This window comes from Cygnus atratus, chromosome Z, assembly GCF_013377495.2.
Source record: "Cygnus atratus isolate AKBS03 ecotype Queensland, Australia chromosome Z, CAtr_DNAZoo_HiC_assembly, whole genome shotgun sequence".
Taxonomy (NCBI): domain Eukaryota; kingdom Metazoa; phylum Chordata; class Aves; order Anseriformes; family Anatidae; genus Cygnus; species Cygnus atratus.
In genome coordinates this window covers 62,155,499-62,183,027 of record NC_066396.1, presented here as the reverse complement: position 1 = coordinate 62,183,027, position 27,529 = coordinate 62,155,499, and the positions used below count along the sequence as shown (strand labels likewise).

Genomic DNA, 27,529 nt, shown 5'->3' with positions numbered 1-27,529 from the left:
AGTTACACAACAGTCTACATTGCAACATTCTGAAGATGGTTTTGTTGTTAGGGTCTGGAACCCAGGATTTTATTTGGAATAGATTTTAGAGTGATTGCATTTGTGGGCTGAGTATTGATAATGATGTTTTATTGGTCTTCTGCTGAGCTTTCGTATCAGCATACATCCTGTATTTGTCACGTTTTCTTTTTTAATTAGTGATTAATGATATTTATTAATAGGTATAATTTTTTAAGAGCTCAAAATACTTTCCAGAAAAAAACAGAATGTCTTCCTGTGTGCTTTTGCACTTCTTAGCATGTGTTGGATGCCCCTTGGTTGATACAATCATATGATTGAATTTGCGTTATTAAATAATATAGTATTATTTTGTCAAAGTGCTATTTAGTACTGTGAAAATAGATGGATATACGTTAATAACCTGTTTACAACCTGAGACTTTTGTGAACTGTAGACTGCTTTGTCCTGTGTTATACTGCATATTTATTACTGTAGGTTTGGTTCTTGGGAATTTACTACAAATGTAAGTACCTGAAAATAAACCTTTCGCCCAGCTGGAAGTGCGATAAGCAAAGGGAACACTCCAGCCTCCAGAGAAGGTCTGCGAAGTACCATTGAGACGTAAAGTAATCTGTGGTTTGGGTCGTCCTGAAAGCTCTTACTGGTATGAGGTTGGTCTCGATGGAGCTGTCCGGCTGTCATACGATCACTGTGCTGCCGGAGAGCAGGGAGGGTGACTCAGTTGTGCTGGAGGGAGGGAAGGCAGAAGCTGAGGTACGTCCTATACCACAGGCACTGAGGGTGTGAAAGGAGCTGATGATGTTCATTAAGCGGGACTGATTAAACAGTTGCAGAGTTTGTTAGGCACAAGATGCCCTGTTCACTGCTCACGGGACAAGTAAGCAGTGCATTAAGGTAAGGGCATGGCTCTTCAGAAACAGATGTTGAAGCTGTGTCGGCTGTGCATGTGGTGTGGTGTTGTAAGCGCAGCCTGCTGCTTCGCTGCTGGGAAGAAATTGGCTGCCCTGTAACACGGCATTGTCAGAGAAGCAACTGGAATGCAGAAATGCCTTTGAACTCAGGATGCGTTTGTTTTTGCTTCCCAGGCAGTCGGCATCAGTGTTTTTGAACAAAAGGGAGGAGGCCGGTTACCGCAAGGTTTCCTGTTCGTGCGGATAAGAAGCCCTCTCGCAGAAACAGGAAAGCAGGAATTCTCGCAAACAGGCAGCGCCGGGCTGCAGGCGGTGTCGGCGGGGCGGCAGGTACCGGGACGTGCCCTCGGCGGGGCAGCCAGGGCCCGCGGGCAGCCGCCGCGGGGCCACGGCGCGACGAGGCCGAGCGGGCGCAGGGGGACGAGGCGGCGAAGCTCCGCTGCCCGGCAGCCCTTCCGGCGGGGCGGGGCGGCGGCAGGCCCCGGGGGCCGCCTGTCCGTCCGTCCGTCCGTCCTGGTGCCTGCCCGTCCGTCCGTCCGTCCGTCCGTCCTGCCGCCGTCCCGCCGCGGCGAGGTGAGGGAGGCGGCGGCAGGGCCTCCTCCCGGCTCTGCACCAGGCTGGGGGCGAGTGGTCGGGTCGGCCCGCACCGCCGCAGGACCGGGAGCAGGCTCGTAAACCGTGAATGCTTTGTCTCGCTCGTGTTTGCCGGCTTGTGTTCCAGAGGTCAGCAGCGTAGGTAACGCGGAGAGGAAGTTTTAGCGCCGCTGGCGGCGCTGGGTGGTGATTTAAGTGGCCTGGATGTAACGATTTCAGAGCTGTGAGATGTTGGACGTGGGGGCTGCAGCAAAAGAAGTGAAGGAGATCCCATGTTGGACATGCAGGTGAGAGGACTTACGTGGCTGAGCTGACCGTAGAAACCTTGGCAGTGAGAAAGAACTTTGACTTACAGGGAGGGTTAAATCGATCAAGGGCCTAGAGTGTGTACGAGGAAACTTTTTGCTCTCAAAAGAGTAAACCAAACAAAACCTCACCTCGTAGCAAATCCATTCTTTCCTTTGAACTGGAGGCTTTTCTGTAGCTTTCAATCACCTTCATCCAGATAACTAAAGAGAATAATAAATAAACAATAAAACAGGAACAATAACAAGCTAATTTTATATAAAACATTTAGAAAAATTTTGCTGCATTTTTGTAGTGGAAGGAGGTACAGGATCTTGAATTCCTTTAAAATGCCTGTTTCTTGCAAGTAACCGTGTAACAAAGTCTGTCTGCACTGTGTTACAGTACCATTTGAAGTGAATGTGGTGTTGACAGCATTTTAAAATGGCTTAATTTTACCTGAATATAAAAAGTTTATACCATTAGATTTTGATCAGTGTTATAGGTGTATTGCTAAGTTGATACACAGCAGAGGTCAGTGGCAAGAACAGGCCTGTTTTCAATTATCGGTCCTTTTAATTCACATCACTGCTTTTATTGTACTGCCAAGTACAGATTGCTTGTAAATAGCATTTTGATATGAGCCTACCTGGCAGTACTACAGAAGAGCTAGAGACAGATAAATAAGAGACCATACCTAATTGCAGTAACCATTAGCATTTAGATGATACATCTGACTGCATTGGATTTGGGGGAAACTTAATGTCTTCATGTTCTTACCTAGAGTATAAGCTTTTCTGGACCAGGCTGTGTGGGTGTTTTCAGTGCATGGCAGGGTCTATGCATAGTGGTCTGTTGCAACAGATAATGGTAATAAAGGCTTCTGATAAAAACATAGATTATTTTTTTTTCAGTAAGCATTCTGCTTTTAATCTCAACTAACGTGTACAAACTGTTGTTAAAACCTTAACCTGCTTCCACATTGTTTGTATACATTAGATTTTTATTAGAAAACAAAGCAAACTTTGGCATTCAGTTCTTGAGCCGGGTAGTAGAGGTGAGCTCCAGCAGCCTGTAATGCATTTATTTACACATTATAAGAAAGGCTGCATAGGAGAATGGTTAAAAAGTTTTCAAGACTCCTGGAACCCTCTCCATTTGAACCCTCTCTATTTCAGCGCAGATATGACAGCCACAGAGCTCATGAAAATTGGAGGAGGAGTAGGAAGGGGGTGGGGATGGTATGTGATGTGCTAAAACAGCAGTTCTTGCTAACAAGCGTGGAATAAAGAAGGTAGAAAAGAGGGTTCATTGCACCCTCTCCTTTCATCTGTGTGTTAGGGTTAATGTGTCTGTGCTACATCCAGCATTTCTTGTAAACTTCATTTTTCACTTTGAGTTGGGCAGCCATTCTGCAGAATGATTCAGAGAGGACCTCTGCTTTGCTAAGTAGCTGTCAGTTGCTTTGGGAGGCACAGGCAAGGCAGAAAGGATTTGCGGTGCAGGATCCTCTCCATTTACTTCCCTTTGGCATAGCTCCTTTCCTGTTGCCAGGCATATGGGGGGGAGCTGTGTTCAAAAACATGCTCTTGGGAAATCTAATCCTTTCTTTTCCAAAGGTACCCATATTTTAAAAATTAATAATTGTAAATAAAATCTTTTTTCCGGCCTGGTTCTCGAGTTTGAAGGCCTTTCAACAAGTATGATATGAGAAAGACATATAGCAGCCTTCCCCTTTCACTGTATATTTCTCTGACATCATCTAAGTAACATTAAAATGGTTCTTTTCTTATACCTAGCTTACTGCTTTGTTTGTGCAGTCCTTTCAAACTACCTGACACGTTTTATTTGTTCTCTTTTTTCCACTTCTTTTAGCTTTTGGAGGTGCTTGGGCTGCTTTATGTTAGCACTGTATCCATCCTATATTAATCACTATACACTAAAACTTCTCAACACCTGTGGTATGAAAGCCATGCCTGATTTTAACCAAACTACCTGTCTTTTTGCTGTGTTCCTTTTCCTCCTGTTAAAGGAAGGTCTTTCCCAACTTTGAGCGAAAATGGGAGGCATGCTGAGTACAGCACTTCTGCTGCTCTAGAGATGTCACACTCCCTATTTATCATTTTACTATTAAGTCTGTTCTCCACCGTGCATCAGCAGTGACAGAAGTTCAAACCCATTATTGACTTCGCTCATTGCTGTCACAAGGGCAGCTCTTGTGTAGACAGGACTCAGGTGTTCTTATTTTTAACAGTACATTGACCAGCCCTGCTCACTATTAGAAGATGATGTGTTTCAGATTACCTCAGCCCAAATACAGCAGGGAATAAGGAACAATTTTAATCCTCCATGCAGAGCATTTCATTGACTGTGTGTTGTCCTTACTTCCTCTGAAATGCAGAATTTTAGTCGATACTGAAGACAACACCACAGATAGGTTGCTTTTCTTATTCGGTGTGGCAAATCCTCCATTTCCAGCCCAAATACATACATTATTGTTGGTATTAGAGAGCTCCTTTCCCTTTGTCATTGTGTAACGCTATAGCACGGTGAATAATGAGAGCTAGCATGTGTGATCTAACACTTCAGCCATGTCCATGGCCCTTCCTCTTGTGCATTCTCCCATTTCCGTCTTTGCACTCACTGAGTGTTTTCCAGCTGTCTCCGGGACACTTGTCTGACTGGAGTAGCAGCCATGCACATCTTGAGACCCTGGCTTGCTCACATGCTCTGTCTTCCATGAACTCCCTTAACCCAGTTCACACTGTCTCTCACTGGGAGACGAGATGAAATTTCACCTCCCTATAGTCTGGATGCTCTGGGCAGCACAGGCATCTAGAGGCCAGGAGCGTGAGATCACAGCCCAGTAGCACGTTGGCTCATTTCTCACGAGGGCCACCATTCTGCTTTACAAAATACGGGTAGACTATGCTTACTTTTACACCATGAAGTTCCAGAACTAAATTTGGGGAAGTCTGTCACAGTCCTGCTTATGTGACAGCTTTTTTTCTCTTCTGGGGTATGCATTCAGTAATTCAAAAAAGAGCGAAAAGCAAGCCATTCCCCATGAACACCTGAATAAAACACCTGTGAAGACAGAATCAAAAAATTACCACAGCAACAACAGAGGTGTTTTAAGCTGAGTGGTGGTGCTTGCTAGAATATGAAGACAACAGTGTTATTCCATGATGTTTTAGATATCCTAGGGGATGTGGCAACAGTCAAAATGACCAAAGCACAGCGCGGGTATTTAACAGAAAGGTGTGCTGGGGAGGAACAAGTGGCAAGCTTCAGGAAGAATCTCGTTCTGAAACAAGCAGAATTAACCCATTGAGTGTGGCCAAAATATGGGTTTTTCCCACTCCAGTGGAGATCAGGCAAAGAGAGAGATTGCTGATAGGTTTCTGACTAGTGATGTGAACCAGCATGAAGAGAAGGCACAAAGTAGCACAGTGAGGTGTGTCAGCAACTCCAAACCCAGTGCAGGCAGAAAATAGCAGGATAGACCAGTGGGATTACATGAGGTGCAGGTATACACCAAAGGGAAGGTGATAACAAGGAACTCAGCTTAATCTGTGACCCAGTGAGATTCCATGTGACTCAAGAAGGACAGTCAGCAGGACAGTGAAAATGCTCATCTCCTTGAATTGCCTCAGCTGAGAGAGCCTCTGAAAAAGCCTTTCAGAAGGGTTTCTCTGATGATGGAGACAGCATTTTTCCCCTGCATCTTTGTGTTGGGGCTTCGTGACTGTTGCATGTTAGTTCCATGCTCCTGACTGAGAGCCACAGTTCTTGGTCGTAGAATCTCCTGGGCTTGTTTCCTAAACAGTGTTTGCTTGGCTTTCTCTGTGATTTCACAGTTAGCTTTGCTACCATTTTTTGTCTGGTTGTTTCTTCTGTTAGAGCTTCGGTAAGAGCGGAGGTTTAATTTTAAAGATCTGAAAGAAGCTTTATGGCCGTGGCCCCTTTTTTGTCCAATAGAAGAAACCTTTTGGATATGGTAAAACTCATTTCATATGAGTTCTGAAAAGCTGCAGTGGACGTGACCTCTATGTGCCATACCCGTAAGTCATTTTGTGTTCTGGCCGTTGCAGAATAAGGAACAGATTGGTATTTGATGATTTTCCAAGTTGCTTCTCTCTGAAATTAGTTGTGCATTAGTCAGACCTGCAGAGGCAAACCTCGTTCTTGCTGAGTTGGATTACAGCCAGCATGAAAGCAGCAAAGTCAGAATCACTCATTTAGAAGTGAACTCCCTCGGTTTTTTAAAGCTATTTTTAGGCGATTGTAGAAGTCTCCTCTGCTGGCACAGAGCATTTTCCTGTATTTCAGTGAGTTATATAACATCTCGTGTTTTGGAAAGTTCATTTTAACAAGCTTCTTAGCACATCTTTTCAGTTTATTTAGGTAGAGTTAAAAAAAAATATTGCTAGACTTGCTTCCTGCTTTTTACTGATTCATCTGCCTTCTTTGCCATTCTTGTTTTAATCATTCATTGAACTGAATTTAGCCTTTAGAGTGGTTTGTAAGAAGAGAGAGGATCAAGATGCTGTAAATGGTATGGATTCTTTCACCTGGGAACGCATGGGATTGCTGAATGCAGTTGAGCACAGTGGTGGGTTGACCCTCTGGCGGCTGAGGCCCCATCTCATCGCTTGCTTGCTGGCTCCCAGCACCGTGGGGGAAGGAATCAGAAGGGCATGCATTTTCAGGGTGTCTTCTGTGACAAGCCAGAAGTAACATCAACCTAAGGCAAAATCAGAAGAATGCCAATCAAAACTACACTTGGCTTTCGGGTGAATGGGTTTACATGCTTTCTTGCAGCATTACTCATTTAAGACAAGTATGACTGTTCTAAAGAATTCAGACACAATTGTTTCATGCTTACTGGATGTCTTTTTTAAGAGAAATTATTAGTGTATGCATGAGAGGTCATAATACAGTAATAATGATCTTCTGGTACAAATCTAGTTGTGCTGTTACGTCTTCTTTGTTTTAGTTATAAGTTGTTTGTTGTTGTTTTTTAAGGATTTAGATAAAAATAATTCCATACCTTCATTTTCTCTTGGGCTTTTCTTTTTTTCTTTTTATATATATATATATGTATATTTATGTTCTGAGCTTAAGAGATCTGGAGGATTAAATGCAAGGACAGTTTTTTAAGATACCCTAGAAATACACAACACTGGCTGTGGCAAAAGGCCTCAGTGATGATTTCCCTGCCTGTGCAGGATTACTCTTTACAGTATCTTTTAGAACCTTTTCCAACTCTTCAACATGTTTTAAGTAACGGAATTTCAAATAATGGTAATTCAAAAATGTCTCCAGGGATTGTTCAAGCAGAAAAAAATCTTATAGTCAGAAAAAAGTCACAATACACATTCCTTTCTTACTCTTCCCCACCTGAGACCTTGTGGGCCAAAGTGCATTTACTCATTGGGTCCCTACCCTGGAATTAGCTGCCTGTGTTCACGATCATTTACCCAGATTATGCACCTCAGCCTCACGTGTGCCTCACAGATGTACACGTCCTGTTGTGATGGGCAGGTAGGCAGACACACAAAGCAATCATTAGCTTTATGATTTTCATTGGTTTGTTGTTGTTGTTTTCTGAATTTCCCTCAGTACATCAGTCTTGGCTTAGTATTGAGTTATTCAGGACTGGATGGATTATTCCAGATGGCTTCTTACCTGAGCTGCACAAACAAGAGGTGTCACCTTCTTGACTCGCTAACAGTGTCCCTCCCATAAACTGCTCAAGGTGCACTTCTTTTTCCTGCTTCTTCACTTCTCACTTTTCTTCACTTCTGTGTGCTTCCTTCAGGGTGCTCCTATATGCTAACTTACTCTTTGTTTAGTATTCTTCCATTTTATATTACCTGGCCTTTTTCCAAATTCATCTTAATTTCCAAACCGTCTTTGTAAATCTTCTGTATTGTTCCTCATCAAACTGTTTCCAGCACCACCCAGTTTACTCTTATTTGCAGATGTCATTAGTTCATTGTTAGTCCCCTTTTATAAATGTTGCATAAGTTAGTTAAGATGGGGACTGGTCATTTAATACCCCTGCACAGCTTAGTATCTTGTTTGTTTCCTGTATTGTGGCACTGTTTTCGTGCAAGAACAAGTTAATCACATTTGAAATGGAAGTATTCATGAGACACTGACATAATTTCTAGTAAAATTGAATGCATTTTACCTACTGTGGCTGCAAAATCTAGGGCTTTTCTGTTTGTTTGGTTTGTTGTTGCTGTAATAAAGCTGTGGTGGCAGAACGGAACTGAAGCCACTTCCTACTGTAGTCTTGTTCCATTTGTATCAAGGTACTTGGGAAAACTTTTTCAGGACTACTTCAGTTTTTTTTCCCTTCTGTCATCTAGGCATTATTGGTGAAGCTGTTTAGCTAATAAATAAAAAGCCAGTGTTTTTAAATCCATTGTGCCTTGTACTGTACACCTGTTACTTGCTATGCCTGTTATGGCTATGTCTGCAGCTTGGAGCCTCTCAGTACAACAGAGATGAGTGGGCCCAGTGGAGGGCTGACAGGATGATCAGGGGCTGGAGCACTTGCCCTGGGAGGAGAAGCTTGTTCTGTCTAGGGAAGGAATGGCTTCAGGCTGATATACAAGAAGCCCCCGAGGCCACAGTGGGTTGTTGTGAAGATGGAATCAGGCTCTTACTGAGGTGCATGGAGAGAGGGAGCATAGACATAAAGTGAAATGGGACGTAACTGAATATGTGGAAATTGTTTTCCCTGTGAAGGCAGTTGAGCAGGCGAGCTGGTTTCTTGGAGTTTGTTCACTCTTCATCCAAGGAGGTTTTCAAGACCCAGCTGCACAAATACTCCTGGTCAACCTTGATGCTGCAGTGAGTGAGAGATTGGACTAGAGACCTCGTGTCCAACCTGAGAGGTCCTACTGTTCTGTACGATTCATCAGCCTGTACCACTGCTGATCTATCAGACCACTTGTGCTACAGCATTTGCTTCCCGGTTTACATAAAAGTACACTGAATTAACTCTAGTTTCATAGGTCATCTAAACTCCGAAGTTGCATTTCCAAACATGTCTTACATACGCTGGCGGATGTATTTTTATCTACTGATAGGTGCTTCGTAAGGAACTAATTTCCTTTTATTTTAAAATGAGCGTAGGAATTCTTTTTGTCAGCCATTCCTGTATCTCCATGATGTCTGACAACAGAGCACGTTACCATGATTAATTTGTAATAGAAAACAGGGTGTTCTGAAACAACTGCAGGGCTTGCATGAAACGTGAACAAGTTGGAACTAACGTAAGCTACATCTATTATTTCAATTCCCCTCTGATGTTCTGCTTTCTTAACTATAAGTAACGTACAGCCCCTTTTACATCCTTTGTTCTGAACACTTGTGCTCCGTGTAACTTGCATATATCTTGTTTCTATTTTAGTTTTAAATTCTCCTCTGCATTATAGCTACTGCATTAAAGTATATTAGGGTATAGGGGGATGATGTGTAGTCTTTTTGTTTGTTTGTTTCTGGTACACAGAGGCTGCATAAAGTTTTGTTTCTCTGTTCAGCACAGACAGATTAAAATATCTTAACTACAGTACCTACTGGACAATTTCCAAAAAGGAGTTATCAAATTTTACGGTCTACAATGGAAAAAAAAAACTAATTTCCATATTCATTGTAGTAAACAATAAAAGCTTTTCTTTCATTCTCATTTTTGGTTTGGACAGATACGATCAGTGGTGCATTTGTGATTTGATGTGAATTAAATGTATTTTCTCAACTACTATTGCAAGATAGACTTGCTTGTTCTTATTTTCCTAACCTAAAAATCCATTATTTGTCACCAAAAAATGGCAATGTCACCTCACTTTTCACTAAAAAAAAAAAAAGTGTATTAACTTCAGAGTTTTATCAGTTTGTAAGAACTAATCATTTTTACGTCGATACCGTAGTGCATAATTCATGCGCAGTAGAATAAGATAGTAGGCAATGTTATCACTATGTTGTGCTTGCCAAAATAAATTCATGAAGTACATTGGGGGCCAAGATGGTTGAGTGATTAGAGCACTGGTCTGGGAAATGAAACACCTGGCTTCTAGTGCCAGGTCTGCCATTCCCTGTCTGATGTTTGCAAAAGAAAACCAATCTCATTTGTTCTGGTCTGTGAAGAGAAATACCACTACCCACTTCTAAGTAATAATACTATATAAATACTTAGAAGTGTTTTTACCTTTCACTCAAAGATTTCTAAGTATTATAAATTTTATTTTCTGACTTAGTCTAGGAGGACCAAGGATGAATAACATATGCATAGCATATGGTGTGTACAGGCTTTAATTCAGAAAAGTGATCTGTAATGAGCTCCTCAACTCCTTGCTTAAATGGGGTACAGCAGTTTCTGGGTGTAGCGTTATTGTTTGTCAATGTTACTTGGAAGGTCAGGTTAGGTGATTTTGCCTCCAAGACTATGAAATGGTCTTCTTGTTGGTTTTGGAGGTGGGGTGGTTTTTTTTGGTTTGGTTGCATGTTACATTTTTTTTTTAATGGAACATGGAATCTGCCCCAGTTAAATGCTATTTTGTTTTTTTTTTTATTTTTATTATTTTTTTATTATTATTATTATTATTAATTATTAAGTGCTATTTTGGTTTATCTACCTATCTGAGAGACTTAGTGAAGGGTGATCAAGGTCTTTCTCTTAAAAGCTCTGCCCATGTGATCATTTAAAAATATATATATCTTTCACAGATGATAGTGTAATTCCATCACCCTGGGCATGGAAGTCTCTCCTTGGCCTGCGGGGAGTGCGGAGGAGGAGGATGTAATAGTTTAAAAGTGGATGATTCAGGCTGGTGGGAGAAACAGCTCCATCCTGTGTGTAGGGATTAGAAACCGAAAATCTGCTCAAATATAAATTAAGCTACAATGTGTAAGGCCTGCTGGGATTTCAGGGGGCTGGGTCGTTCCCATCTGTGTTCATTCCGCCTCTGGCTGAGGAGTGGGCTGAGCAGACAGAGCAATTGATTCTCGCAGCTTCCATAATTTTGTTGGCAGTTCAAATCTGCCCATTGATAGTCACATAGCTGGGCATGTAAAACAAGACCTAATTTTCCATTGGGTGATTCTGCTGCAGTTGTATCTCTCGCAGTATATACTCACAGTCCTGGGTTATGGGATAATGCTGGAACTGTTAAGTCAGTAACACTGGAAAAATGTGCCAGAGTTGTGCAGAAAGATGTTTATATTTAAATGTAATGTTCTTGCCTAGAGCCATCTGGTTTATACTGTCCTCGAATTCTTTTCCAGATCTCTGTCTTAGTTTCTGATTTTGTAATGTAATGGAACATTTGCTATTAATTAGAAGAGAAAAACCCTTAATGTCCCTAGTCAGGAAAAGCAGCTAACTTAAATCTCAGGAAACTGAAGTATATTAATTCAGAGCAGGGTGGTCTAATTCACAGCACAGTTTACAGACCAAGTGCGTGCAGTCTGCCATCATAACCTTTGGGAAGAGGGGGAGTGACTGCAGGGTCAGCATATGTCAGTGGTGCAGCTGAGTGTCTCCTTGTGCACAGCCAGGTAAGGAAGCTGTGAGCTGCTGTTGCTGCACCCTCATGCAAAAAGAAACTGAGAGCTCCAGGGTATGGCTGGTGGGTGGCACTGAGTTAAGCAGGAGGGACATAAAATAGGTGTTATGAACTCTGTCACCATTGCAATGTTTGGACCATTGTGACTCAAAAAAGGCTCTGTTAGCCACAACGCGTACATGTTCCTGCTCTGTTTTCTAACAGCAGCCCGAACTGGCATTTATTATCCAAATGTAGAAAAGGGGGGAGGGGGGAGGAAATAAGGGTTCCTGTGGTTTCCCACACATTGCATTCCTCAGTCTCTTGTTTGCCAGATAGTTGGACCTGACTTCAGGAATAAGTTTTAACCAGGTTAATCTGAATCCAGTTTTGACCCAAAGCACCTTGAGGAGGCTGTGTGCTGTTCTGCTGGTGCAGGCAGAGCTGTTTCAGCCTTGTAATAAATATATAAATGGAGCTTCAGTGTGTATGGTCTGTGCATGATCATAGCTCAGACATGAAGATTATAAATTTCTGTGGTTCTCTGCTCTTGAGGCTGGACAAATGCAAAGTCCCAGTAACAAGGTTTAAGAGCGCTACAAATTACGTTTACAGAAATACTCTTCTGGAGTTATTTGGAGTTATTTGAAAAGGTACATTTGAGAATCTCAAATCGTTGGTGGACACAAACTGAGGAAATATTTCTTCACCTCCTGCAGCTCCCACTTGCCTCCCTTCAAGAAATACCTACACTTAAGTTTGACTGGTTGCAAATGTATTTTACGAACATGCAGAATTGCATTAAAACTTAAATATCCTTGCTAGGTAAACCCCTCTGTACATGCAGTTACACTTCTGTGATGATCTTGTCTCTGAAGTGAGGAGGGAACAGTAGTACCGAGGCTTTTTTTATCTCTGCTATGGAAGTTTGGTGAAATATGTTTATAATAAATTTTCTGCCTCAGTCCAGACCTTAGATATAGCTGTTTCAAAGTGCATTCCAATAGAAGTTGAAACCTTTTTACTCTAGCACTATAGGGTATGTATCAGCAGCTTTTTATTTAGAGTGACACAGACTTTCAAATACAGTCTGGTGCTGAGACCTTAGAGCAAGAGGAAGAAAAATTACTTACTTCCCCCTTTTTCTGTGTTGAATTCAGTTTTATTTTTTCCTCTTTGTTGTAGTGGACATACGGATTCATGCTGTTTAACTTGCCTTACAGTGATGTTAGGGGAGGAGGTATGCCTTTTTTTGGCTCAAATGATGCTTAGTGACTGAAATTGAACTGTGTCTTCTGGAGCATTAATTTGAGGTCCCATGGTATGCCTTCAGAAAGAAACTCTTAACTTGCTTTCATTTTTTCCCCAATCTTTCCCAACCAGAAATTTCAACATATGAAGAAGAAAGAGTTGCAGATAGTCTCAGGTACACGTAGGGAAACGGAGCAACCAGCTAAAGTGTATGTTTTGGGACCAGTCATGGGATGCCTCAGGTTTGCTCTGTGAGTCCCAGATTCTGTAGAGAGGTTTCCTCCAACGTGGAAATGGCAGGGCCTCTGGTGGGATTAGAGAAAGAGTAAAAGATGCTGTGATGGTGACAATCTGCTGCTACAATGGAGAGCTTTACACCAAGCAGGTGTCCCCAGGAGCAGGGGGCAGACTGGGAGTGGAGATGTTTGCATTTGGCTGGTCAGTGTTGGCTTTGAATCAGTGGGGCTTCTACCTGTGTACTCACTTCGAGCATTGCTGCTTGTATTTCAAGCAAGAGTGAATTGTTTCAAGCATGGCTATTTTTTAGTACTATTTTTGTGTAAAATTCACTGAGTCCATTGAATGGCAAACTTCAGAGAATCAGATGAGACACCTAAGGCACAGCTATGTAAGAAAGGTTGCTGACTGCCTTCTTGTGTGGGTTATAAGAACAGAAAAATGCTTTTAGAGAACTTGAAAATGGACTCAGCAAGATGTTTTGGGGGAGCGCGGTGGTGTTAGAGAAGGGATGAGCACCATCTTATTGCAGAGTAAGAACATCCTTGTGAAGAATTAATGTCAGCTTAATTGGTTTTCCGCAACTATAACTTTGTTTTGATGTCTCAACGGTTTGTTTCTAGTCCTCTTCAGAGAAGTGGGAATCAGGAAAAAAAAAAAAAAGAAAAAAGAAAAAAAAAGTTTTCTATGTTCCAAAATACTCTGGCATGTGATTTAGCAGTTAAGTTTATTTCAGCTCAGCTGAATAATGAAGCAGTCGACAATTTTAACCAGGTTCAAAAAACTGAAATGATGGGGTACTTTTTAACACTGCTGCTCTTTTCCATCAGTAGCATATTTTATGCTTGATCCTTAGTGTTTTAAACCTGATCCTTATCACACAGTTTTCACAATTTATATATCTATATATATATTTAAATACCTCTTTGTTAATTTTAATTTCTAGAAAGAGACTTTAGGATTTCAGGCTGCTGGTGCACTGCTTCTCCAGCATGCTCAGTATTACAGCAGAAATAGACAAAAATGGTGCTTGCAGACTGAGACAATATTAATTGCTCCCTGCAATTAGGTAAATAGCTGCATCAGTGTGTAACAGCAGGAGAGAGAGGGTTAATGAGGGGCTAATTCCCTCCTCAGAGGGACCACAGAGCAGTCTGGAAACAGCCGCTGTACTCCAGGGCTCGGGGTGAGCAGCGCGGCAGGCAGGAGGCTGCTGTGGTGAGCCTTGGAGTTTGGTGAAGAGAAGACTTGGGAAAAGACTGCTGAGTAGGGAAGAGAGGGAACAATCCAGAAATGGAAGGATACAGAGAAGTGTCCTGGGTCTGGAGCCCCAGGAGAGGAGAACAGTAACCGAGACAGGGTGGGATGCAGGGGGTTCAGGCTGGAAGTGCACGTCCAAGGAGGGGGTGCAGCCATCTGAATGCCCTTGCCCTTTCTGAGTGAACACCATGGCTTGCAGTTAAGTCAGTAATATGCAGAATAAGCCAGCTATATCCAGTATAGCTTGCATAATAAAACAGCACAGCTGTGTTAATGGGATGCTCACCTAAGCTAGCTGGCTCAGTTACAAAGCAGGGGAATGTTACTCAGGAGGGATGCAGTGTATATATGGCTGTGTTTATCCAGAATGGAGCTATTTGTCCAGAACTGTGCATTTCTGATGGCACCTAGATGAGACATGAGGAGGAAATTCTTCACTCAGAGGGTGGTGAGGCACTGGCACAGGCTGCCCAGAGAAGCTGTGGATGCCCCATCCCTGGAGGTGTTCAAGGCCAGGCTGGATGGGGCTTTGAGCAACCTGGTCTGGTGGGAGGTGTCCCTGCCCATGGCAGGGGGGTTGAAACCAGGTCTTTAAGGTCCCTTCTATGCTTTGATTTTATGATTTGTCCAAATATGAGTGATGTTAGCAGTTTGATTCACTAACGTCTGAAACAAAGAATTAAAATTATCCAGAGTTATATAGGATATGAATAATTCGGATAGTTGTCACCTCTGATAAGTCACACAGTATTGTTACGTGCAGGTAGCATCTTTCTGTGCCTGTCACATGCATAGAAATGTCTTGTGTTCCTACTTACACACTAGGAGTTGTTACTGGTATTCATACACAAAACCTTTCTGCAGACACCTGCTTGTGTTTTTAACCGGTGCTTGCTTGTGTGGATGGGGACACTTATTAAGATAAAGCATTCTGGGAGCCTTGAGTTGGAGCCTACCCACTTCATAAAGAGGAAGCTGCTAATGCCTTTTCCACTGTGTTCTCCTGAAGACAAACATTTTTCCCTGCAATTGATACAGTCAGTTGGGGAGGGAGAGAACAGTCTGGGACTTCTCAGTACAAAGAACCATGGAATATACTCTGGGGTATACTTCAGAATACAGGGATTGCTTATGTACAGGCTAGATTAACCCAAATGTTAATACAGCAGAGACCAGTGATGTAATGTATGTGTAGATTTAGGTTGCTGACAGCAGAAAATGGTTAGCTATGTCAGCTGTGCTGCCACGCACTGTCCCACAGGGCTGCAATGTATCGAGCACCAGAAGTGTAAAACCAGAACTCTACAAAGAAAGACAAAAGGAGGGATCAAAAGTGAAAGAGCAGCTTCTGTTAAATACATTAATGCACGTCAGTCTGAGATGATAAGGGGGGAAAAGGGCTATATATTTTGAGAGGGCATTGTAAATTCATGAGTGGTATGAAGATCAAAAGGGAAAGTTACCCGTGAGCTGCAGGACGTGGAACGCAATACCAGGGAAGCATTACAGATGTGTACCCAGGTCTCACACTTCTGCTTTAGCTTCTGTTAATGACCACTCCCAGAGGCAGGATACTGGGCTGTCAGCCTGTGGTCTAGCCTGATACAGCACTTCTGAAGTCTGCTGCTTGATCCAGGATATTGCTTAAAGGTGGGGAAAATGTCGTCTTTTTTTTTTTTTTTTGACTGACATTTCTTCATTTGGATTGGACTGGCTACTGTTTCATTACTAGAATTATATTAAAGGTAATGCTTCTAGTACGTCTATATTTTAGAACCCACAGAAAGTAATTTTGAGAATGTGAATTAAAATGAAAATAATGCACCAATGTAGTGCTTCACATGAACTGTGAAGTATTATGTTGCACAAATGTTGAAGCCATGAACTACCAAAAAAATAAACTTCCACTTTCCTTCTACCAAGTTACATGAGCGAGATATAAGCCATGTGCTATATAAAGCTACAAATGAGAATGCTCTCTCTATGAGAGAGGAACTTGCCCTATGAAGAATTACCACAGAATATCTGTAGCTCTGGTGTAAGCAAGCATTTGGGCCTATGTAGCGTACAAGAGTGAAAAATAAGCCACATGTTAAATGGATTAATGCAGTGTTGATCCTTTTCTGTCAGGACAATTAACATGAGTAAAATATTTGCCCTACTTTAAACAGATAAGGAGGTACTGTATTGTGTTCTTCTTAAGATTGATGTTCCTATATGGGTAGCAGAGAGCACAAGATTTATTTCCTGAACGTTATGTAGATTTATGGCTGTGCCAGTTACTGCTTGAAAGCTCTTTATGAGCCATATTCACAGCAAGTCTTTTTTGTGTATGTTAGAGAAAGTGGTCATATGAAAGATGCAGACATTTTGAAGTGTTAAATGGTTTGTGTGACATGTACAATGCCTTTAAAATACATATTTTGACTTGTTGTGACCTCTGTGTTTTTTTTGTATGTGTACATATGTTTGCATGTATTTGTATTATATAAACATAAAAATTTATTTTATTAAATGCTTTAGAAATAACTTCCTTTGCTGTCCTGACTTCCTTAGAGAATTAGTAATTTTTTTTTATTGTTGTTGTTGTTGTTTTTGGTTTGGTTTGGTTTTTTTTGTGTTACTATTTTATGATTTAAACCAAAGAAAATTACACTCAAGGAGAGAATGACAATCTTATGGGATATATGCACTTCCCTTGCAACTGTGCCCTGGACTCATAAATATCTATGCAAATCCTGTTTATTTAATAGAATTGCATGAGTGAAATATGGGGTAAAATTTGGCATTCAGAATCCAGGATAAGGAATGAACCTGCGTTAGACTGGGTGGAGACAGGCACGTAAAGGTGGAAATACTATGTAAACAAATCTCAAAATGTTATAGCAGTTTTTATTCTTAATTTTTGTTTTACTGAAGCTTTTGGCTTTGCTAATTGCAAGGGTCTGACGTTTCATTATTAATTGCAGTTAAATTTTAAATGTGTATGTGTACCAGTTGCAGTGAAGATAAATTGTCTGCTAAACAGTAAAAATATTTTAAACTTAAATTTTATTCTTCTTCTGAGAAATAGCCTGGAAAAGATCATGTAAAATGGGTAGTCTTAACCAAAATATTGGTGGTCTGGCATAGAGCTGGTTAGAAGATGGCTTAGATAATTTAAAACAATGTTTATGCATTTTTTTTTTTGTGATGAACAAGGGATTTTTTGACGTCAATTGAAAAGAAAAAGGCATCCTTGCTGGAAGAATAACTATATCTCATCTGTCAAGTCGCTGCATCTCAGCTTACAATACAAAAGAACAAAAATGAGCTCATTGTTGGAGGAGAGGTTATGAGAAACAGATTTCATCTTGTACTAGGGTTTACTAGACACCTTTTCCCACCCATGAGTTGTGCAGAGCTGTTAACCATACTTAATTCTACTCATTACATTTGTTGGGATTGGATTAGCTTCAGGTTTGTCATTACTGGCTACTTGTACTTTGGAATTACTTCTGATCCTATCTTTACAATTACTGTCACCTGTTGACTCAGCCATTAGAATTTTGTCATGCGATAGAGATTTGGTTCCCTACAAATTTTACAGCTACTTTCATGTCTGTTTAGGAGAGCGTACAACATAAATTGCTGAGAAAATGTGAAGCTACTTGAGCAAGATACTGTGCTAACACCACAGACAAAGATACATGTTGGATTATTAGTAGTGTAGTGCACAACAAAAGAAAACATTTCTTCTGAATGGAATAATATATCCAGGTGTTACTGAAATACCACAAAGCCTATTTACATAAATTCCTATTCAGTAAGCAAATTGAGGTATGCCAGCTGTGCAACCTTGCCTGTGCCACTGCAATTGATAATAAAAATTTATTATTGTTTATTTTGACCTTTTCAGTTTTTTGTGCAATGCAGGTTCCATTCCTTAGAGTATCAGCATTATAGTGACTCAGAAAGATAAACACATGGATGTAATTGAATTTCTTTCAGAAAGCCTGGTTCATAAATGCTCTGTGCTGTCTGCTTCTTTATGGGCGTAGATGACATGAAGAAGGAGCTTGGGGCATCATGCAGAAATCTTGCAAAAGTTTTTCTTGTACTTAGCTCCGGATATGAACATGCAAATAACCAGTAATAATTGGATTAATGCAAAGTGTTGGAGGCCATATTCTGTTTTTCAATCCTTCAACTCACTGCTTTGGCAGAAAAGCCAGTGGTTTAAACTAATGAAATTTTTACCCATGTGTTCTTTGTTTTTTGTTTTTTTTTCTCCAGAAATAAGAATAGTTTTAACTGGATGGAGCTCTTCAACAAAAGATTTGTTTCAAATGAGTTATACCATAGAGATCAAAAACTTACTTGGATAGACCTATGGACTGTTTTTAGACAGAAGAAAGTTTGTTAGGATAGAACATAATATGTGTGCTTGGTTTTGTTTTGTGTTTTTGTTTGTTTGTTTGTTTTTTAATTTAAGGTGCTTTCTTCAAGAAAATCATCATCATCTTTAAATATTAAAAAAAAAATAAGAAAGAAATGACTGACTAGAACCCAGCCAAACAGATTTTCTTTTTTCCTGTTGCAGGCAAGCTCCTCTAAGAGCCTTGTAGTAACTCACATTTTGAGCCTTAGTAACATACTCATTTCTAAAAGTGATAGATGATCATAGAGTGTTGTCAGGGCTGTATTTTTTTGACAGTAGTTACTTTATATCCAATTTGTTAAAGTTGTGGTTTCACTAATAACATCCAGTGCAATGCAAAATGCAACAGGATGTAACGAGAAGTCTCACCCAGTTACCCACCTAATGGCAAAGCTTTCAGTAAAATCAGTTAGATTTTCCCTTGTGTATTAACCTGGTAATAAGAAAGAGGAGACGTTGAAAGATGCAGCACTGGAGAAGTCTAGAAATGCTGAAATGTGCTGGATGTTGTTTACGCATGAAGTACTCAAAAATAACTTTTTACAAAGGTTTATTGTGTGTATCTAGAGAAAAACTGGGGTAGCTTCCTGCAGAAACTGAAGTTATAGTAGCACAGGTAATTTTCCTGCCTGAGGATTTTTGCATTAAGTTTGAAAAAGTTAATTCTGCATCAAGGTTTGAACTGGTTGGCTGGTGAGGATTGCAAGGCAAAAGAGCCAAGATCTGCCTAAAATGACGACTGACCACAGGAATGCCACTTGTGCTGAGAACTGACCTGGACTGTGTGGTGGTTTTACCCAGCTGGGCAGCCAAGCTCCCTCACAACTGCCCTTTCACTCCCCGTCCTCAAAGGGAAAGGGGGAGAAAAAAAGATGAAAAGGGATCGATGGTTGAGATAAGGACAGGAAGATCACTCAACAGTTTTCGTGAAGGGCAAAACAGACTCAGAGTAGGGAGGTAATAAAATTTATTGCCTATTACTAACAAGCTAGAGCAGTGAGAAACTAAACAAAACAAAACGAAAAAATAAACACCTTCCCCCCATCCACCCTCTTCCACCTCCTCCCCCCGAGCGGCAGCAGGGGAACAGGGAATGGGGGCTGCGGTCAGTTCCTGACGCTTCATCTCCACCGCTCCATCACGGTCACTCTGCCCCTGCTCCACGTGGGGTCCCTCCCACGGGATGCCGTCCTTCCCGAACTGAGCCTGCGGGGGCTGCCCACAGGCAGCAGCTCTTCAAGAACTGCTCCCACATGGCTCCGTACCACGGGGTCCATCCATCCCCCAGGAGCAAACTGCTCCAGCACGGGTCCCCCACGGGCCCGTGTTCCTAAAAGAAAAGGTGGAGGATACTTGGTAAACAGTATACAAGTTGAGTGTTGTTTATAGTATGCTGTCTTTCAAAAAATAAAAAAATAAAAAAGAACAAACACTGCTGTCTTGCAGTCTGGGTGGTCACCAATTAACTCTGTCACCCTGGAGAATGTGTAACTGGGGGAATTACAGGTGCAGTTGTGGGAAGAATTGCCACCACAGGTCCTGTGAGGAAGGAATGGCCGTGGCCTGAGATGAAAGCAGCAGGAAGGGCCATGTGGACGTTCCAGAGGTGCCGATAACCTCTCAACAATGGGGTAGTTAAGAACTGAACCGTGTATATTTTGCTAAACAAGCACTTGCTCATCCAGGGAATTTTGCTGCCACAGCTGGGGGCTCTGTTTAGCCAGGTTTTAAGAAGAATTGCTTTATAGAGTTGTAGTTCGAAGCTACATGATGGGCGTTCTGATAAAGTGCTTTAGTGCATGAGGTGATTAAGAAAAGTTGGAAAGAAGCTTTCTCTCTGTGAACAATTGAAAACGTATGTTACAGGGTGTTTAGCTGATGGGTTTGGCATTTTGTTTTCTTTGGTTTCTGTTCTTACTGCAGCATCAAATTTTGGCTTATGGCAGAAGAAGAGTATTGCATTTGGTAGATCACTGATTTGACCTGGCGTGACAAATTTTCTCTAAATTTGTGGTGACAGCAGATCATGTGGGCCATTGTTGAGTTGAGGATCCATGTGTCACTGTAAACACAGCTCTGTTGCAAGTCCACAGTCCTATCTTGGGAAATCAGAAATTATTTTCTGGTTGAGAAGTTTTGGAAAGATTATGAGAACCATGGGATGCTTTTTATTTATTTGTTTTTTATTACTAAATTAGCACAGTAAGTAATACTTATTTTTGAGTGGCTCTCAAGTGGCAGTCTCTACTTCAAAAGATCTAGTTTGTTCTCAGAAAAGACTGAAGGTGAACGAGCAAGGCAATGTGATATAAAAAAAGGTGGGGCTGCTAGAAAACAAGTTGATGTAAATGAACTTACACCCCATCTGTGATATTTGTTGTATCCAGCAGTAGAATGTGGGCCATCATAATGCTAAATGCAGAGGGTTGAGTGGAGTGCCTTCTTGGGATTAGTTCTCTACTTCTTTCTTCCCCGAGGGGAGAATGGTATGCCTGCCACCTCTGGGTGCTCCTTGCAAACTGGAAAGGAACAGAGAAAAGGCTGAACCTTGCTGTTCATCTCCCTTCCTGATTCAGTTTCTTCAGTTGTGTTGGGCCAAAGGAGAGGTTCGAAAGAAAGGTTTTTTTCCTCTTTCCATCAATTCAAAGTGACACAAACAAAGAGATAATTTATCTTAATTGAATTATATTGATAGTCCTTCTGCCGGTAATTGTAAGGACAGTAAGGATGCTAAATAAATTGACTGAGGTGGGATCAAATCTTGCTTAATATAGACATTTCAAGCTCCTCCTAGCTTATAATGGTATTCTAATACCAGTTTTTAAATTTCGAATTAAAGAAAGGCAACCCTGTGATTACAGATGGTATGTTGAGACTGAGGTGAAATGAAGACAGTATTTTGTCCTAAGTAGATCTCTCCACCGCCCCGTTTCCATCCGCTGCATTACTGTTACGTTGCTCCCCACAAACAACTGGGAGCACAAGTGGCAGTGGTTTCCCCCTTTGGAGGGCAAAAGCAAGGCTGAGCCTTTAAACGTAGCACAAAAGCCATATGAGAGGGTATCACCGTGGACACGTGGGTTGCCTTGCAATGGGACAATTAATACTGTTAAGAATCCCAACAGAGTAAACTTTGCAAGGTGTGGTTGTTCTGTGCGATCTTCAGATTCAGATGTTTGCCTCTCTGGTTACTTTTGGACCACGTGTTTAGGCTGTTCTTCTCTTGTCACCTAAAAATTTCTTTCCCATGAAGGTGTGAACATCTGTTGTAATAGGAGTAGACCCACTAATCTGTCCCTCAGGTGGACTCATGAAGTACAAATTAGCACATGCTCTGTTCATCAAGTGCAAATTGTCTGAGTAATTTTTCAAATAAGGATGTATTTTCCATGATTATGTCTTTTTTTAATGATGTTCTAAAACTGATCATACTCAGTGGGATAGCACCAAATTATCTGTTCCATTACACTTTTGAACAATCCTGTAGTGTATTTTCTTTATCAGATACTTTTCACTGATTAAGGCAGGAATTCACTGTGATTTTTAATGTTTTTGTTTGTTTGTTTGTTTGTTTGTTTTTAAGAAATAGTTTGAAATATACACAAGCATATGAAGTGCCTGGAAATGTTAATTTCCAATTAAAAAAAAATCTCAGTTAAAATTGTTTATAAATAACATGAACAGATTGAACACATCTTCTGCAGACTTTTCAGATTAAAACTAAGTGTGCCTTACGAACATTTGTCTTTGTTTTTTTAGAATTTGGATGGTTCCTTCATGGCTTGTTTTGGCACGTTATTTGTTTGGTATTGCACAAACATATGATGTAACTGTCTAATGTCTAATATGGCAATAATTGGTTCAGCAGGATAGTCACAAAATGTCCATTTTGTATGTCATTTAAAAATTTGTAGCTTTTTTTTATTAGCACGTAATGATTGTTTGAAACCTTCAGTTTTAGGGCATGTTGGTAGACATATCGAACAGTTCAGTGATATTGCTCTTTTAGTCATTTTGACTTTGCCGTAGGTATTTACGTAAAGGGCAGTTGGCAGTGGTATTTCAGGTTTAAGCTCTAGAGATCACAAAGCTGAAATTGTCTGGAGAATATTGAACTGTCCTGTCACTACTTCTGGGAGATGGCTGTTCTTTTACGTTTTTCAGTTTCACCTTGTCAGTACATTCACAGAAATGGGCTTTGATTATATTTATTTCATCACTTGTACAATAACAATGCACCTTTCATGGAGCCTGAGTGAGAAAAGGAGGCATGAAAGACATGTAAGACTGAGAAGAAAAACAGTTTAGAGTATCTACACATTTACGTAGCAGTCGCTTTAAGTGTATTATTTGCATATAACACCCTGTCTGTGCTACTGATAAACCATAAGCTTACCAACACCGTTATTACGTACAGCAATTGCCTGTAACACAAGTTTCATATCTTTAGCTCCTCTCAGATGAAAGTTTGTTTTCAGTTTTGTTTGCTTTTGTCTTGATGTTTTTTAAAGATGTGAACCCGTGCTGTAATTTTTCATGCTATTTTTTTCCATGTACATTTCTCCTCTTTTACCTTTGTTATGCAAGTTCTAAGTACACATGCCACATGTTAGTGTGACAGGTTCTCTTTCATCTCAGCCGCTGACATCCAGCCTTGTCAAAGCTTTTCCTGGGCTAACCATGACATTGTTCTTGGCTGACATTAAGGAGAGTTGTGCATCTCTGAAACTCCTCAATTCAAAATCCAGATAAAGTTTTTTCTGTCTTAAAATGTGTTTCTCATTATAAACTTATGTTACTGACTCTTTTTATTTCCTTGACAGCAATTGTATGGTTTAACCGTATTTTCCTCACCTTGAAGATGGGTGTCAGAAAATACAGTACATAGGCACTTGTTGTTTTGCCCTTTAAGTTTTAAGTGAGATTCTGACTGCATTTTGCATGCTGTACTTGAAATCTCCCATCTCTCATATTACAAAGCCGCTTTGTAATGACATTTGATAAGAAAAATTTGGTAGGCTTTCACAGATGAGGCAGCATTTTGAATATTTGATCAGGCGTGCTTGTGTATACAGCCTGCCATTAAAATGAGTCGTAAGAAAACAAAGAAAAAAATAGGTGTTGTGTGTTATTTGCACTAAACCATGCAAAATACAAATGGAAAATAGAGGAAAGGGTGTCAGAGTCCAATACATTGTTAACAGGTTCTTTTAGATACTCCTTATCTGGAGGGTGCAATGTTTACTATTAAATGCACTTATTTGAAAGTAGGTGATATTACACAATTTTTGAGTTATAATAGTGACAGAAATACGCTGAAAATACAACACAAATGTGAGTTACACTTAAAATACATAGCAATTACATTACACAGTTCAATCTCTATACCAATATAAGCTCTGTTACTGGTCTATGTAATGCTCTCACTTGTCACAACGCTGAGAATCCCCAGTCCCACCAGGAAGGCATGCCTGGGTTGTAGCCAGCTCTCCTGCTGGCTCATTCCTCTCTTCAATGGTTGTTTAGTTTTTAAAGTCTGTGTTGGGCTGAACCATGTCTACACCTCCCCAGTGCTGGTTGTGCTTTTTTAATGATCTCAGGGAGGAACATCTAGACCACCAGTTCATCCACTCAACTGACATAGCTGTTTATTTGAAATGATGGCCACCCTCCAGTCCCATTTGTATGGAGATAAAATCAGCTTTTTTGCAGCAGCTGTGGTCAGTCACACCCTTCATTATTCCCTCAGCTTCGTGGGGGCATTGCCTGGCCCATCTCCACTGGGCCTTCTTCCAGTGCAGGGGCTTATTGGCCAGTTGCAGAAGACACAAGCAGAACAAATAAATGGGTCATTTGGTGTTTGGCTACTTCATCTTGGTTAATGGGTTTATAACTCCTTGCCACGATCTCGATACTGTTATGGCTCACTTATGTCAGAAGTTATGTTTCTGAACACCAGTTCCCAAGCGGATGTGCAGCGTATGGTAGGTGATGAAAGCAGGAAATTAGGAAAGAGGAAAGGCTGGTTCCTTAATTTCAGAAGGAGAAGGTTGTCCCTTTTATGAGTGTTCTGTTGAAAACAGAAAAAGCATACCTTGAGTACAACTGGTTTTAGCAATCGAATTTAACTAGGCTATTTTCAGGAGGAAGGGAAGAAAAAAGAGGATCAGACTTAGTGATGAGGTTAATTGTAACCTGTCATTTTTTTCAGCACAGTCCTTCATTGCTCTTTGCATCTTTCTCTTGTTTTGGTCTTGGCATCAGAACACTTCCAGCGGTATGTACTACAGATATTTTAGTAGTATCTTGCTTCCTTGTCATTCAGTTCATATTACTATCCCATCTGCTTTTGCACTCTTCTCCCCAAAAAATTCTTGAGACACCTGACTGCCAACAAATACTGATTCTAATTGTACCTGCACAGAAAGTGTCACAGAGCCCAGCACCAAAAGCGGCTTTTAAGGCACTATACAAACAGTATATACAATATATACAATATATACAAACATCATTGAATCATGTCTGCCATACATGTGTGAGGTGTTGTAGAGGCAGGTAAGATGGGGAAGAGAGGTCAGGAGCTTGGTTTCCGTAAGCTTGTGATGACTTTTTTTTTTTGAATTACTGTATCTTTCAAAACGTATCAGTACAGTGGTTTTCACTTTAAAGGCAGCATGCTATGCACAGATTGCTATTTGTTTTATATATGTTTTATATATTACATATATAAAAATATATATGTATTATTAACAAGTGACAGGATAGTATTGGGTATAAAATGTGGTTTATTTATGTTTCGGTGAACAACCTGCAGTTGCCATTGCATAAAATTTTGTAGAAATTATAACTTCTGAGTTAAGATAGGTGGTGCATTTTTTAACAATCACGTGCATCTGCTTTCTTGACTGAAAGAATTCTTACTTTGGCTGATGGTAGAGAAACAAGTTAGTTTGCCTGTCTGATCCCTTCTTTCTTGATATTGCATTCATTTGTGTTGACCTTGCCTGTCCTGTTGGACAGTTTGGGTGCATTGGCATCGTATAGTGTTTTCTTTTTTTTTTTTCCTGTGAAATGTGAGAATTCATTACGTCCTATATTGGATCAATATAAAGTGTATGAACAATGCTGGCTTTGTCAATGAACTGTTCTCCCTGTACTCAAGTAGCTCTTCATGGGAGCTGTTGTTTAAAGGTTCAGACCAATATGTTGTGCAAACAGTAGTCTTTGTGGTATATAACCTAATTGTTGCAAACTAATGAGTTTATGATTTGTTTCATGGTGCAGCCCTCCTTGAGTTATACATGTCTGATATCAGTGTTGGCAATAGTCAGTCTGCCTTGTCTGTTGTTTGCTGAAGGGGGAAAAAAAGTTGTGTGCCGTATGGCTACTTCCATTCTCCTCTTTTTCTCAGCTCTCGTATCGAGAAGTGGTTCACTACTGCAGAATTGCAGTTTTGACAATCACAGAATCACAGAATTGAAGGGGTTGAAAGGGACCTCGAAAGATCATCGGGTCCAACCCCCCTGCCAAAGTGGGTTCCTTAGAGCAGGCTGCCCAGGTAGGCGTCCAGACAGGCCTTGAATATCTCCAGAGAAGGAGACTCCACAACCTCCCTGGGCAGCCTGTCCCAGTGCTCTGCCACCCTCACCGTGAAGAAGATCTTTCTCATGTTGGTGCGGAACTTCCTGTGCTCCGTCTTGTGGCCATTGCCCCTTGGCCTGTCCCCACAAAACACTGAAAAGAGGTTGGCCAAATCCGTCTGTCTCCCACACCTCAGGTATTTATAAACGTTGATGAGATCCCCTCTCAGTCTTCTTTTCTCCAGGCTGAACAGACCCAGGTCTCTCAGCCTTTCCTCATAGCGAAGATGCTCCAGGCCCCGTATCATTGCCTTCTAGATGAGATTTTTAAATGGAGTCTTTCCATCTTTAATAGTTCAGATTATTCATTTGAATTCTAAATACGGGCTTTTTTTTGCAGGGCATTTTTTTTTGTTTGTGGTAGCTCTTTGTTCAGATGTTTCCTTATTTCCTTAAGGAAAGATGCAGCAATACTTCCTAATAACTTTTTTTTTTTTTTTTTTTTCTACAGCCAAGGTCAGACAGCTACCCTACCTTTGCTAACCTTATTTTTTATCACAGTAGTAGCTGGAGGCACCACTCACGTATTACCTACTGCCATTTGCACTGGGTTCACCGAAAGAGCACACTGAAACTGAAGAGTATCCCAAGCAGCATTCCTTTCCGTATGATAACTTCATGTTGTCTAGTCTGATGTTTCAGTTATGCTTTTTTTTTTTTTTATTATTAGCATGTAGAAACTGACCTGATTCAAATTATGAAAGGAAAGGATCATTTTGGATAGCGAAAGTTGCAACAAACTTTTTGTAATTAAAAAAGCAGCTCTGGTTATTTGGAGAAGAGAGACCCTATGGTGAAGGGGAGGCAGGTGTAGCTCGCCCATTGTATACCCTCATTTGGCCGGGGCTGTCAGGCTGGGCAGCAGCATTGTTGTGAGGCTGGACACATTCGTGCTGCTTCTTACCTTGTTTGGGGTGTGCTAGGGGGCGTGAAGAAGAGCTGAGCGAGTCTTAGCATGGGAAGGATCAAAGACAAATCCACAGGAAGTCAGTTTCATCAGTTCCGCTGTTCAGAGAACAAGTTGGTTTTCATTGAGATTTTTAAATTAATGGTGTCCTTTTACAGCTCCATGTGTATGAACATGTAAGTCTGGTACTTAATTAAAACCACAGCTGGTGAACATTTAATTACAGTGTGCAAAAGGGAATGATACTTACTTGACTACACACCATTTTTTTGTATACAATTTAGAGAATTATAGCCATTTTTTCACATATGTTTTGAAAGCTGTGTTAAAGGATGCAAGATCTGATGAACAAGCTGATGAGCTTCATTGCAGCACTTCTCTGTTAAGGCAAAAAACAGTGACTTTTAAGTTCACCAGCTTTCCTGAAGATTGTAAGTCAGTTA

The 27,529-nt window shown here is 40.8% G+C and overlaps 1 protein-coding gene across 10 annotated transcripts in view; it reads left to right on the top strand.

Annotated features, from left to right (window-relative positions):
- MCC (MCC regulator of WNT signaling pathway) overlaps positions 1-27,529 on the top strand; it is a 207,507-nt gene that overhangs the window by 102,726 nt on the left and 77,252 nt on the right. Inside the window, exon 1 of one of the 10 annotated variants that reach the window (XM_035562612.2) lies at positions 1,393-1,813. The exons of the other annotated variants lie outside the window; for them this stretch is intronic. Within the exon in view, the coding sequence (XP_035418505.1) occupies positions 1,799-1,813 (15 nt within the window). The 5' untranslated portion in view covers positions 1,393-1,798. Of the gene's footprint in view, positions 1-1,392; positions 1,814-27,529 lie in introns of those variants that run through there. 10 annotated transcript variants of the gene reach the window in all.